Source organism: Asparagus officinalis, chromosome 3, assembly GCF_001876935.1.
Source record: "Asparagus officinalis chromosome 3, Aspof.V1, whole genome shotgun sequence".
NCBI lineage: Eukaryota > Viridiplantae > Streptophyta > Magnoliopsida > Asparagales > Asparagaceae > Asparagus > Asparagus officinalis.
The window spans coordinates 43,701,974-43,715,088 of NC_033796.1; the positions used below are offsets into that span (position 1 = coordinate 43,701,974).

General features: G+C 39.0%; 1 protein-coding gene across 1 annotated transcript; it reads left to right on the top strand.

The window, feature by feature from the left end:
- LOC109835026 lies at window positions 965-1,977 on the top strand. Its single transcript, XM_020403026.1, has 3 exons — window positions 965-1,333; window positions 1,418-1,478; window positions 1,571-1,977. Exons 1-3 carry the CDS (start codon window positions 965-967, stop codon window positions 1,879-1,881), a joined length of 741 nt encoding a protein of 246 aa, XP_020258615.1. The 3' UTR covers window positions 1,882-1,977.

The window sequence follows — 13,115 nt, forward strand, 5'->3', positions numbered from 1 at the left end:
GGGTTTAGACATGATTAGGGTTTAGACATGAATAATGTGATTTGAGATTAGGGTTTAACCATAATTAGGGTTTAGACATGAATAATGTGATTTGGGATTAGGGAATTTAGCAATTATTTGCTTTGTAGTTGAGATTAGGGTTTTAAATTTGACTTTAAATTAAGATTAATATTTACAGTTATAATAGATTATTTACATATGATGGACTGTTGATTTTCAGCTTCGATGGCAAACTCTATACCCATTATTTGCTTCTTCAATGGGAGCCTCGGCGTCGGATTGAATAGTATGCCGATGTATGAGGGAGGTTCTAGGAAAATGTTTATGCTATCCAAGTCATTAAATTTTGATGGAATGATGAATGAAATACACAGAGTTACGAAAATTAATAAAGCATGGTATGCAATTAAAGTGTTCTTCAATTGTCCGATAAATGAGAGTAGAACTATTGCTGTGGCGATTACCGATGATGAGGAATTGAATGATATGAAACAATTAGTGGAGAAGCAAGTGTCAGTTGAGTTGTTCATTGAGAAGTATCCGATTCAAGAATTTGCCCAAGTTTCACGACCACAAGGAGAGTTTTCTCGGATGATGGACTTAGACAATGAGTCGAGTGGTTTTATGACATCTCCAAGTCAAGAGCCGTGGTGTCAACTACAACATTTAAGTGGGCATTCTCTTGGTGGGACGTCAAGTACTATATTTAACGACGCATCGGGCTATGTTACGGGTGATCTACCGGCCGGATCAATTGTAGAAGAAGAAGTAAATGATGACTCAGAAGATATTGAAGAAGAAGAAGTGCAAATTGATAGCATGCATGTGGTAGTTGGAATCGATGATGATTCTCGTTAGATGGATCAATTTAATGTTAACAATGATTATGTGGAAGCTGAAGATCCGTTGCCCGACGAGTTTCATAATGAAGATTGGATAAATACTTCGCAAGCTGAATTTGTTGATGTTGGTCCAAACTTTCAACGGCCTGAAGACTTCACTTTTAAAAAAGGGGACCTATTCGAGAGCAAGGAAGCATTTGCTTCGACAATTTGGTCTTGCACAACATGTTCCGCAAATTGTTGAAAAAATAGAGAGGAAGGCGAAGAAAGGAGGCCAACAAAAGGACTGGGCAGCTGAGCATCAAAATTATATACACAGATGGAATGATAGACATTTTTGTATTGTTGAGCAAATCGAGCCAACTCCCCAGGAATCAGATTACTACACTTGGTATTGGAGGATAACTAGAAGATGGATACTCCATGCGACCACATCCCCGGTTGAGTTGCAAAGAGGATATGTGCCTCGGGGTATAGATGAGAGAGAATTAGTAAGTATTTTTAAATTTATTTTAAGTTTATTTTTATTAGAATTTTTCAATATTGCTAAATTATGTTTTTTTAAAAATTTGCAGGTATCAGCAATAGATGATGTTCAAACCATTGCAAATAGTGGCTTGGAATTGGCTCGAGCAGGTAATATAGAATTAAATATAAAATTTACATATTGTAATTTGAATTTTAAAGTAATTTTTGTATTTTGGAATTTTTTGAATTATCTCTGGCAGGTACATATCCCGAAGCACAGAAACATGCATCAATATATCAGTCGATAATGCAGAGGCTTCACCAAGCCTTACATCGAACTCATGAAGACCTTCATGATGGACGAGAAGTAGCGCAATTAGTATACACACGTCAACAACGACACAGACGAGGACGACGCAGAAACGACAATGAAGCTAGGCCTTCCCAACGTGTTGACGATGGAGCTGGACCGTCACAACCACAAACGCAACCGGATCATGAACTCATCGAAGGTCGGGATAGAGGAGGCCGAAGACAAAGGAGGAGGAGAAGAGTTCTTGGATGTATGTAAGCTAATTGGTATTGTTATATAAATTACAATCCTATTTTGATATGTACATTACAAACGTATTTCGGGACAATAGATGGTTTTTGGATTTGTAGCTGAGATTGTGGTATGACTTATTAGATTTGTAAGTGGGTTTGTGGCTTGATTTGTTGGATTTGGATTCGTAAGTTTGTGGCGTGATTTGTTGGATTTGGATTCGTAAGTTTGTGGTGTATTTTATGATTTTTAGATTTGATATGTGTTTATACAGGGAATTGACATGAGTTTGTACAGGGAATTGATATATGTGTTTATGCAATGGTGTAATTTATGATTGTTGCATTTGAAATATGAGTTTGTACAGGGAATTATCCCGTAGCAGAAAGGCATGCATAGTTGTGAATGTGCAGGAAATGCACGGGACTGCTAGTCCTGTGCATTTCATTGCGCCCAGGAATTGCACGGGACTAGCAGTCCCGTGCTCTTTTTTTTTGCAGAGACAGAAGTCTCTGCAAAATGCACGAGACTGCTAGTCCCGTGCATTTCTTTTTTGCAGACTCTCTGCAAAATGCACGGGACTAGCAGTCCCGTGCACTTCATTTTTGTAGGCAAGTTAGTCTCTGCAATAAACACGGAACTGCTAGTCCCGTGTTAATCGAAACTGCCACGAAATACACGGGACTAGCAGTCCCGTGTATGTCGTAAACGAAATACACGGGACTAGCAGTCCCGTGTATGTCGTAAAAATTCTTCAGCAGCAAAACCGACCCTTTTTAGAAGAAAAGGGTCGGTTTTGCTATTTAAATTTCAAAGAGGTCGGTTTTGCTATTTAAATTTCGAAATTGGTTGATTTTGAAAATTTGTCCTAAATATTATCATATATATCCCCTGTAAAGATGCATATCTGAACGACTAAATTAGGATGTGGAGGTCCATTTGCACATATAAACTCTAAATAATCGTGACTTTTGCTCTGGATGTCTGATTGAGATGATCAAAGAGCCCACGAAAGACTCTGTTCAAATTCTACGCGGCTCAAGCACTTTTTGAGGCCCAAATCCTTCATTTCTGACAATTTTTTAAGTAGGCCATTATGGCTCATATTTAAACTATTTTGTGTTATTTTGCTTCGTTTTTTTAGCTAAAATCATTCAGCTATTCCTCTTTAGGCATATATTCTTTGTTTTCAGCGATTTAGGGGTTTTGGATCTGTAGTTGTCAGGCAGATTATTCTATTTTGAGATTATTGAACTTAATTTGAAAGCTTAGTTTCCTATCATACATTTTTGTTGTATCAAATGGCATTGTTTTCACTTTTTTTATTGTAAACAAATCATAAACACCACTGAACAATAAATAACGTTGTCCCACTGAAGCAATAAATTTCTCCATCATTTATCAAAGAGTTCAGAAGAAAAATTAATAGTTAATCTGTGGGAAAAGAAATCTTACGATCAAGTTCAATGTCGAAATTAAAGCAGCATTCAGAATGATCTTTGGCTGTTTGATTCCTTTATTTAGTTTGTGACTGATTCCTACTTTTTGTAACGTCCACACACCATCTATTAATGCACCGTAAGGTGTTGGTTGCAGGGTTTATATAATGGTAAACTTATAATTCGGTTGCAGTAGGCTAAAGGCATTGAGAGAGAAAGAAAATTATATATTTCCTTTATTTTATCTTCTTATAATTAATTCTCTCTTGGATTCCTTTTGAGTTTAACAGTCAAATGAAAGCAATCAAGTGGCAACCAGAGATTGTTATTTTAGTAAATATTATAGGAGATCAGAAGAACAATGTCAGACATTAAAAAGTACGTAAGACCATAATTTATTTTGTAGTAACATATTATACATCAATTGAACATAACGTCATCATGAACGTCAAATAGTCATTGTGTAGATTCAGCTCTCTTTGACCTCGATGTCACTTTTGTACATTATGCTTGTGGAACAATATGGCCTGAAAACAGTTCAAAAGATATAAAATTGTAAAGAAGAACACGGTAGACATGCTATAAAGGTTTAGAAAATATTTGCGAGCAAGAACTCAATAAGTATGTTATATTTAGGAGAAAATTATGAAGTAGTATATTTGTTCATAATTATCTCTAATTCATGCGATGGATAAATAGTCAAGCTTTAGAATTTTTTCAGTCATATTAGAACTATGATATTCTTGCGGACATTAGATTTTCTATTGTAAGGAAACTATACACTTCGAATCAATTTTATGTAAGTGAAATTTTTTTGTATATCCCAAATAAATAAATGCTAATCCTCATCTTTAAGCTGCTAATTTATGAATATGTTGTTTTTTCATGTAGCATAAAACTATTTTATCTTATATAAATGCTTGAGAAATTAAAAATCTTATATAAATGCTTAAGAAATTAAAAAAACTTACTTCCACATTTTGTTCCCTTTTTTAATGGATTTCCACATGCATGAGTTGTTGCGCGCAGCGGAAATTTCGGCAGCACTTCGGTAGCACAACAAGAGTTAGGTCGCAATAAGAATTCTTGTTTCTCAAAGGGAATAAGAATCTGAAGTCTAATATCTCATCAAAGTGGGATATTAGCTCTTCCTCTCGTCAGCTCTAGGACTGCGCGTTGAGGGAACCTAAAAGCTATTACAAATCACACAAATAGCAGTACAACCAATTTTACGTGGTTCGGCAAATTGCCTACGTCCACGGGGCAAGGAGGGGGGAGATCTACTAATAGAGGGAGAGAATACAACTAGGGTTTACAATCACTCACAAACTAAACCCTCAAACAAACTCTCAAATCCCTCACAATAACTCTCTACAAAAGGATGCACAAAACCCAAAAAAACTGATTTTTCTCTTGAGTTTTTCTCCTGCTGCAATTTCCTCCTGCAGCCGCAAAAAGCACCCAGCCGCAATACAAATCAAACCTCCTGCTCAACCTCCGAAAAAAAATACCTAGCACGGGTATTTATAGTACGAAGCAGCTTCAGATTTGGGTGGGCCGACTTGAGTTCGAAGAATAAAAAACAATCTTTGAAACACGTGCTGCCTCCCACGCGTAAATCACTCAACGCGGAAACGAGGGTGTTCACAAATAACGTGGGCCCCCAATCACATGTTCACAATTCTCCACCTTGGTGAAGTTTTCCCAAAACTGAGCCGACACCAAAGCATCCAATGTGTCTAGTACGAACTCAATCCACAACAAGTCGACAACCCGAACGAGAGTCCAAACAATCTCACCCCCATCAAAATCAACTAATCCAAACCGGCTACATCAAAAAGACTGCCTACGTATCCTCTTGACCAAGGAATCAAGCCGAACGTAGTTCACCCAAATGGCCGCCAACGGCCTCAACAATCACGAATGTACAACAAGTTTCGATAATGATCAAACTTGTTGCTCGGAACCACCTTAGTGAGCATATCCGCCGGATTATCCTTCGTGTGAACCTTCACAAGTTCCACATCGCCATCTTCAAGAACATCCCGAACGAAGTGATAACGAACGTCAATGTGCTTCGTCCTCGCATGAAAAACCTGATTCTTCGCCAAATAGATAGCACTCATGTTATCACAATGAATAGCGACGGACCTCTGTGATATACCAAGTTCCTCCAAAGGTCCTCGAAGCCAAATAGCCTCCTTCACAGCCTCTGTAACTGCCATATACTCTGCCTCCGTCATAGACAAAGCCACCGTCGACTGTAAGGTGCATCTCTAATACACCGGAGCACTGGTCAAAGTAAACACATACCCCGTAGTAGACCGACGCTTATCCAAATCCCCGGCATAATCCGAATCAACATAGCCAATGCATAGCTGCCCACCTGTAGTGTCCCGCTCATAAACTAAACCAACATTGAGCGTACCTCGAATGTACCTCAAAATTCATTTCACGGCATCCCAATGACCCACTCCTGGATTGTGCATGTATCTCGATACCATGCTTACCGCCTGTGACAAATCTGGCCTCGTACATACCATCGCGTACATCAAGCTCCCAACCGCACTCGCATATGGAGTCTTCGACATCAACTCTCTATCTTCAACTGACTTCGGTGAAAGACCAGCTGAAAGCTTCAAATGGGCTCCCAATGGTACACTAACTGGCTTCGTATCTATTCTAACATTGAATCGCTGTAGAACCTTCTTCAAATAAGCCACATGTGTCAAACAAATTCTGCCCTTCTTCTTGTCTCTGCCGATCTCCATTCCTAGAATGCGCTTCACCTCACCCAAGTCTTTCATCTCAAACTCATTTGATAGCTGAACTTTCAATTCATCTATAGCCGACCTGGAAATAGAGGCAACCAACATGTCGTCGACATAGAGCAATAAATAAATGTACGCACCTCCTTTCAACTTGTGAAAATATACGCAAGGATCAAACTGGCTCCGAGTGTACGAATGACCAAGCATAAAACCATCGAATCGCCTATACCACTATCGAGGAGACTGCTTTAAACCGTTATAGCGATTTCTTCAGTTTGCAAACTAATTTTTCCTTCCATGCAGCTCGGAATCCCAATGGCTGAGTCATATATATTTCTTCATCAAGATCACCATGAAGAAATATCGTCTTCACATCCAACTGATCTAACTCCAAACCATATTGTGCCACCAAAGCTAGCAAAATCCGAATCGAAGAATGCTTCACCACCGGAGAGAAAACCTCATTGTAGTCAATACTTTCCTCCTGTGCATAGCCCTTCGTAACTAATCTAGCTTTGAACCTCAATAGAGTGCCCTCATTGCCCTCCTTCTTCGTGTATACCCACTTTCAACCAATTGCCTTCCGCCCCTTTGGAAGCTCAACAAGCTCCCATGTATCGTTCTTATGAAGAGATTCCATCTCCTCCTGCATAGCCACTTGCCACGAATCAGCCTCCAAACTCTGCTCGGCCTCTCTGAATGTAGTAGGCACTAACTCATCGATACTCTCCATCGGAAGTGCATACGCAACTGTGTCGGCATACCGTGCTGGCATCTGTATATTTCTCCTCTGTCTCTGAACCGCAATAGAATTCTGAACCTGAGCCGTCGGTTCCTGATCCTGCACATTTGTACTCGTATCCTCCGTGTCACCGTCGTGCTCGCCTGGCGTCACCTCAGTCGGCACTCTAACGGATACTGTACCATCTGGACAATGTGGAGCTGCATCGATCTCCACCACCTGCGATATCTCCTCTGTCGGGTCGCTCTCCACCTGATGAGAGCTGGGAAACTTCAAGATAGAAGCTATCCCTTGACACCACGCTTGAATCCTACAAATATGGCCTTCCTAGCTCGAGGTTCCAATTTATCAGTTCTAACATGATAATATGCAGGGCACCCGAATACCTTGAGCTGGTCATAGTCATGTGCTGGCTTTCCCGACCACATCTCCATAGGGGTTTTCCCCTCAATCGCAGATGAAGGCAGCCTATTAATGAGGTGGCTCGCATATGTAAGTGTCTCAGCCCAAAAGATCTTCTCTAAACCACTCTGCGACAATAACCATCGGTTGTTCTACAGTAAAGACCGATTCAATCTCTCTGCCACCCCATTCTGCTGCGGTGTATGACTAACTGTGAAGTGTCTCTCTATGCCCTCGTCTCGACATAGCTGCTGAAAGGGGTCAAAATTATACTCACCACCGTTGTCGGATCGCAACGTCTTGATCTTTCTCCCAGTCTGCAGTTCCAATCTCTTTTTCCACTCCACAAATAAATCTAGGACTTCACTCTTCTTCGTCATGGTGTACACCCAACAACGCCTAGAATAGTCATCTACAAAAGTGACGAACCAATGTCGACCACCAAGTGATGCAGTCTTGGTAGGACCCCAAACGTCTGTATGCACGTAGTCCAGGATGCCCCTCGTCTGATGAATGGCAGTCCCGAACTTCACCTTCGTCTTCTTGCCAAGAACACAGTGCTCACAGAACTCAATCTTCCCACTCTTGGCTCCCTTCAATAGCCCCTGCTTGCACAATGTCTGCAGTGACTTTTCACCTGTGTGCCCCAACCTATAGTGCCAAAGTCTGCTCATGTCCGCTTCTGAAATAGCCGAAGCAACCTGGTCAATCTCGGTGCTTCCCTTCAGATAATACAAATTCCGTTTGCGGACTCCCCTCATCACCACCAATGATCCCTTAGTAACCTTCGCTACAGCGTTTTCGAAAGTCACCTTGAATCCCTTCGCCTCTAAAGCTCCAACTGAGATAAGATTTTTCTTCAGTTGAGGAAAAAATCTCACCTCCTTCAACTCACGGACTACTCCATCGTGCATGCTAATCCGCACGGTACCTATCCCACAAACGCCACAGGATTGATCATTTCCCATGACAACAACGCCCCCGTCGACTTTCTCAAAAGATGCAAACCAGTCTCGCCTAGGGGTCACATGAAAAGTAGCGCTGGAATCAAGCATCCAATCTGATGCATCCATATGGTTCACCTCCGGAATAATCAGTAGAGAAAAGCATGAATCATCGGAATCATCGTCTTTCGCAATATTCACCTCATTGGCCTTCGGGCCCTTTTTCTTGCCATTCTCTTTCTCCTTGAGCTTCGGGCAGTCTCTCTTCCAATATCCCTGCTCCTTGCAGAATGCACATTGGTTCTTTGTTAATTAGTGGCGGCCTCTAGACTTTGACCTTCCTCTGTTACCACCTTTCGGATATGGGCTTCTACCTCTCGTCGACAAGACCTCTCCTGAAGTACTAGCGCAGGAAGTCTCCTTGTCCTTCCTCCTCAAATCGTAATTGGTCAATGCGTTAGTCACTTCACTATAGCTGATAGAAGATCTCCCGTTCAACAAAGTGAGCACGAAGGTATCATACTCCTCATCCGGTAAGGAGCCCAACAAAATAATCGCCTTGTACTCATCCGATATCTTCTCATCAACATTCGCCAAGTCCGACAACAACTTCGTATAGTTGTTCACATGAGCCGCAAGCGAGGTGCCTCTGGACATCTGGAATCTGAATAACCTACGCAGCAAGTGCAATCGGTTCTCAACACTCTTCGTAAGGTACTTATTGTTGAGAATTTCCCACATCTTCATCGCAGACGTCACCCCAATCACATCATACTTCAGCTCCTGTTCCAAACAGGACCTGATCACCCCACAAGCGTTCCTATTCATCTTCTCCCATACCGCCTCTTCATATTTAGGTGGCCTCTCGTGGACCATGATGGTCTCTTCCAAATTCTGAGCATTGAGCGCATCCTGTACGTCGCTCATCCACAAACCAAAGTTGATTTTTCCGTCATATTTCACCACACTAATTTTGGTGTTTTGAAAACCAACTTGTTAGAACTCCAAGAACCAAGCTTCACACAAGAATCTTCCTCCACCAAAAAACCCTAGATCTGAAATCTGGACTCTGATACCACTTGTTGCGCGCAGCGGAAATTTCGGCAGCACTTCGACAGCACAACAAGAGTTAGGTCGCAATAAGAATTCTTGTTTCTCAAAGGGAACAAGAATCTGAAGTCTAATATCTCATCAAAGTGGGATATTAGCTCTTCCTCTCGTCAGCTCTAGGACTGCGCGTCGAGGGAACCTAAAAGCTATTACAAATCACACAAATAGCAGTACAACCAATTTTACGTGGTTCGGCAAATTGCCTACGTCCACGGGGCAAGGAGAGGGGAGATCTACTAATAGAGGGAGATAATACAACTAGGGTTTACAATCACTCACAAACTAAACCATCAAACAAACTCTCAAATCCCTTACAATAACTCTCTACAAAAGGATGCACAAAACCCAAAAAAAATTGATTTTTCTCTTGAGTTTTTCTCCTGCTACAATTTCCTCCTGCAGCCGCAAAAAGCACCCAGCCGCAATACAAATCAAACCTACTGCTCAACCTCCGAAAAAAAAATACCTAGCACGGGTATTTATAGTACGAAGCAGCTTCAGATTTGGGTGGGCCGACTTGAGTTTGAAGAATAAAAAACGAACTTTGAAACACGTGCTGCCTCCCACGCGTAAATCACTCAACGCGGAAACGAGGGCGTTCACAAATAACGTGGGCCCCCAATCACGTGTTCACATGAGTGATATAAACCGCCTTCTTCATATCAATTTTCTTTTCAATCGCTGATATGACATGCTTGCAAACACAAGTATAATTAGCATGCTTAATAGAATTGCAACATTGTGCTGATGGCTCAATTTGTGGTCCTTTTATATTAACAAAATCATTGCAATTAAGATGCAAATCTTTAAGATTAGCTTTGCAATTGGCATTTCCTTGAGCAAATTCACAAAATTGGGTAACAAAGATAATGGCAAAAGAGACAATAAAGTAAAGCATGCATGTTGATCTTTGTCATTATCACTTCTATTCTTTTGTGTATGCTCCCGTATCTTTTGTTTTTCAAATAGGTCAAGTGGCAAACATTATATAAGATTGGATGAAGAGAAATGGTGGAAACCTCATTAATCAGCGAGGCATGTTACTTTTTAATACACACTAATGTGCAAAAGAAACGTCACTAACCATTAAAAACTTTACTACTCACCAGCATCATAAGTGATTAAATGAGCCAATTCATCATATGTACAATTACTTTTGATCTATCTATTATATATTAATATATTAATTAGTGTTCAGTGAGTATATTCATGAAGTTCACATTAATTCTTTTTTTTAGGTAAAAATAGGGCAAGTTTCCCTATCATAATCTCTCTATATATATAGAGTATAGAACCAAAACATCATACAAAAGATGGATATCTAGTTGTGATTTGCATAGAATCCCCGTTGGTAGAGGAGCGGATTTATGTCGTCAGTCTACTAGGGGAATACTCATGAAATCACTCATAGATACCCTAGGTTATGTACAAAGTAGAGGGATTAAGAGTATTCGTCCAAAACAGAGTGATAATTATAAAATATTGTCGAAAAGATGACTAAGCAGGGCGGGCGCAGTAGACATGGTCCATTTGAATACTTTTTCACAAATAAATATCAATTACTAACACCATAATTTGCAAAATATAGTTGTAGAATAACTTTGGGACAAAATAAATCAAATGAAATCGTTATTGATAACTAATGATTATCTAGTTGGTATAAATATTTTATGTTAGAAAAATTGATTTAAATGATTGAGTTTCTATCAATAACTATTCAAACATTATTATTTTTGCAAATATAAATCTTCTAAGGGGTGTCAATGAATTTTTCCAAATAAGAATATTAAATATTCCTTTCCTACCCTTTTTTTATAGGATTCCTATCCCATTCTTAAAATCTCATGTCCTGAGATTTATTATTTCCGTTTCTAAACTCACGTATTTTCTGTTTCTCCATCAAAATATCTCCGAAAAAACATGTTCCGTTTTCTTTCTTTCGCGGGCCTCGAGTCTTCTCCGGATGCACGTTTGGGAACGGTTCTCTGAGAGGATATAAAAACATAAGACGAAATCAACTAAGGCACTGTTAGGCAACAAGAGATTGTGTCTTATCTAAGAGATTGTGTCTTATTGACTTGGTCAATAAGCTAATAGAGCTGTTTGGTGATCAAAAATAGGAGGAGATTATTTTGAAGATTGTGTCTTTTGCAAGTAGTTTTTGGAAAGCTACCTCAAGTAGTGTTTGTCTTTGGAAATGAGCTGTCATTTTTTTTTCTTCCGTTTTGCCCCTAATAATTTTAATTTTATATCAATAACATGGCATGTCCTTTTTAGTCATTTAACAAATTTAATCTAGTTGTACAGCTATTTTTTTCCAAACAGCTCTAGTCAATCAGCTAGCTACACAGCTATCAGCTTTCAGCTACAATTTCACAGCTTTCAGCTAGCTTAATAGCTTTCAGTTATAATCTCGCAGCTTTCAGCTAGTTTTGCCAAACAGAGCATAAGTAACTATCTCGTCTTCCTTTCAAAGCAATTATTTTATATTTTCCTTTATTTTCTATCAATTTGTCAATCAGTAAGCATCCATTAAGCAAAAGACTTGAGAATTGCAAAAACCTCAAGTGTAAGCTATCTCGAGGGGTTTTCACCGGTAATTCACGGTTAAAATCATAATTATTCACTGAACAATAAATAACTTCAACTGAAGAAATATATTTCTCCAATACTATCTACCAATAGTTCAACAAAAAATTAATTATTAATACGTAGCCAAAATATTCTTACTAGCTCAATGGCGTTGTATCATCTAAAAGAATAGTTGATAATCAATATCCATAATATTTGAAAATTATATGCTATGTGGAAGAGCAAATCTATAATTCTACAAGTAGCATGTAGTCATAGTCTCTATCCATATATATAGAATCTCTCTTGTAATTTTAACTTTATCAGAAAGAAACTATATATAGTGCAATCGTGGACGTAAGCAAATTGCTGAACCAAGTAATAATCTTTGTTTTTTGTAATTGCTTTTCTATCTTTCTTGTTCCTCTCTAAAGTGTAGCAGTTTCAATTCCTAACAATATGATTGTAGAATAACATTCGATGAAGCAAATCAAATGGCATCATTCTCAATAATTAATGACATTCTAGTTCGTATCAATTTTTGTCCCGACGTATCCCAAGCACTCCATATCAATCATTTTCATTCTCGTAAAAGTTTTCCTCAATTGCATACCAATTAATTAACACATAAAAAGAACATCTAAATACTTATTATTATGTGCACCAAGCTTTCTGATTATGGTTGCAAGCCAAGCAGATATCTTAACCCTTGAAGCACACTTATCTCTAATTACGATAAAAATGAGATAAAAAAAATTGTTGGATATTTATTAAGAAAAGACAATTTTACCTTTGTGTTTTAGTCCCACATCGGAAAATTGAGAAGAATCCTCTCTCCCTCAACCCTATAAATACACCATTATTCACATTCTAAAACATAAGAAAATAAAATTTTTCTCCTCTCCTCTGGTTTAAAGAAAATTGTTTTTCCCCTCTATAAATTTTGTCATTAATTTTTTGGGCAATCTTCTTTATCTGAGCTGAAGCTCTATACTCTCGCCCAAGTACGGAGGCCGGCCGTTTCCGAGGGCTTTTACCGCTAGGGGGAGAGAACCATTTGCGTCAGGGCAATAGGCGGGTTCTCAATCTTCTAGGGCAGTAAATATACGACTGCTCCCACTAGGCTAGATTTAATTGTTTATTTTATTCGGATTTATTTTATGCTATAATTTTAATTATTTGATAAATTTTTAACAATCTAGAATATTGACAAGTTTATAGCTTTTGATTTAAACCCGAAAAAATTATTTTTAAAGTTACTGTTCATTAGAATAGTCTACTG

Excerpts from the sequence above, each read along its gene's own strand:
- LOC109835026 (XM_020403026.1), top strand. The coding sequence starts at position 965 with ATGTTGGTCCAAACTTTCAACGGCCTGAAGACTTCACTTTTAAAAAAG. Across the intron at positions 1,334-1,417 it reads GTATAGATGAGAGAGAATTA|GTATCAGCAATAGATGATGT; the intron begins GTAAGTATTTTT and ends AAAAATTTGCAG. Across the intron at positions 1,479-1,570 it reads CTTGGAATTGGCTCGAGCAG|GTACATATCCCGAAGCACAG; the intron begins GTAATATAGAAT and ends TATCTCTGGCAG.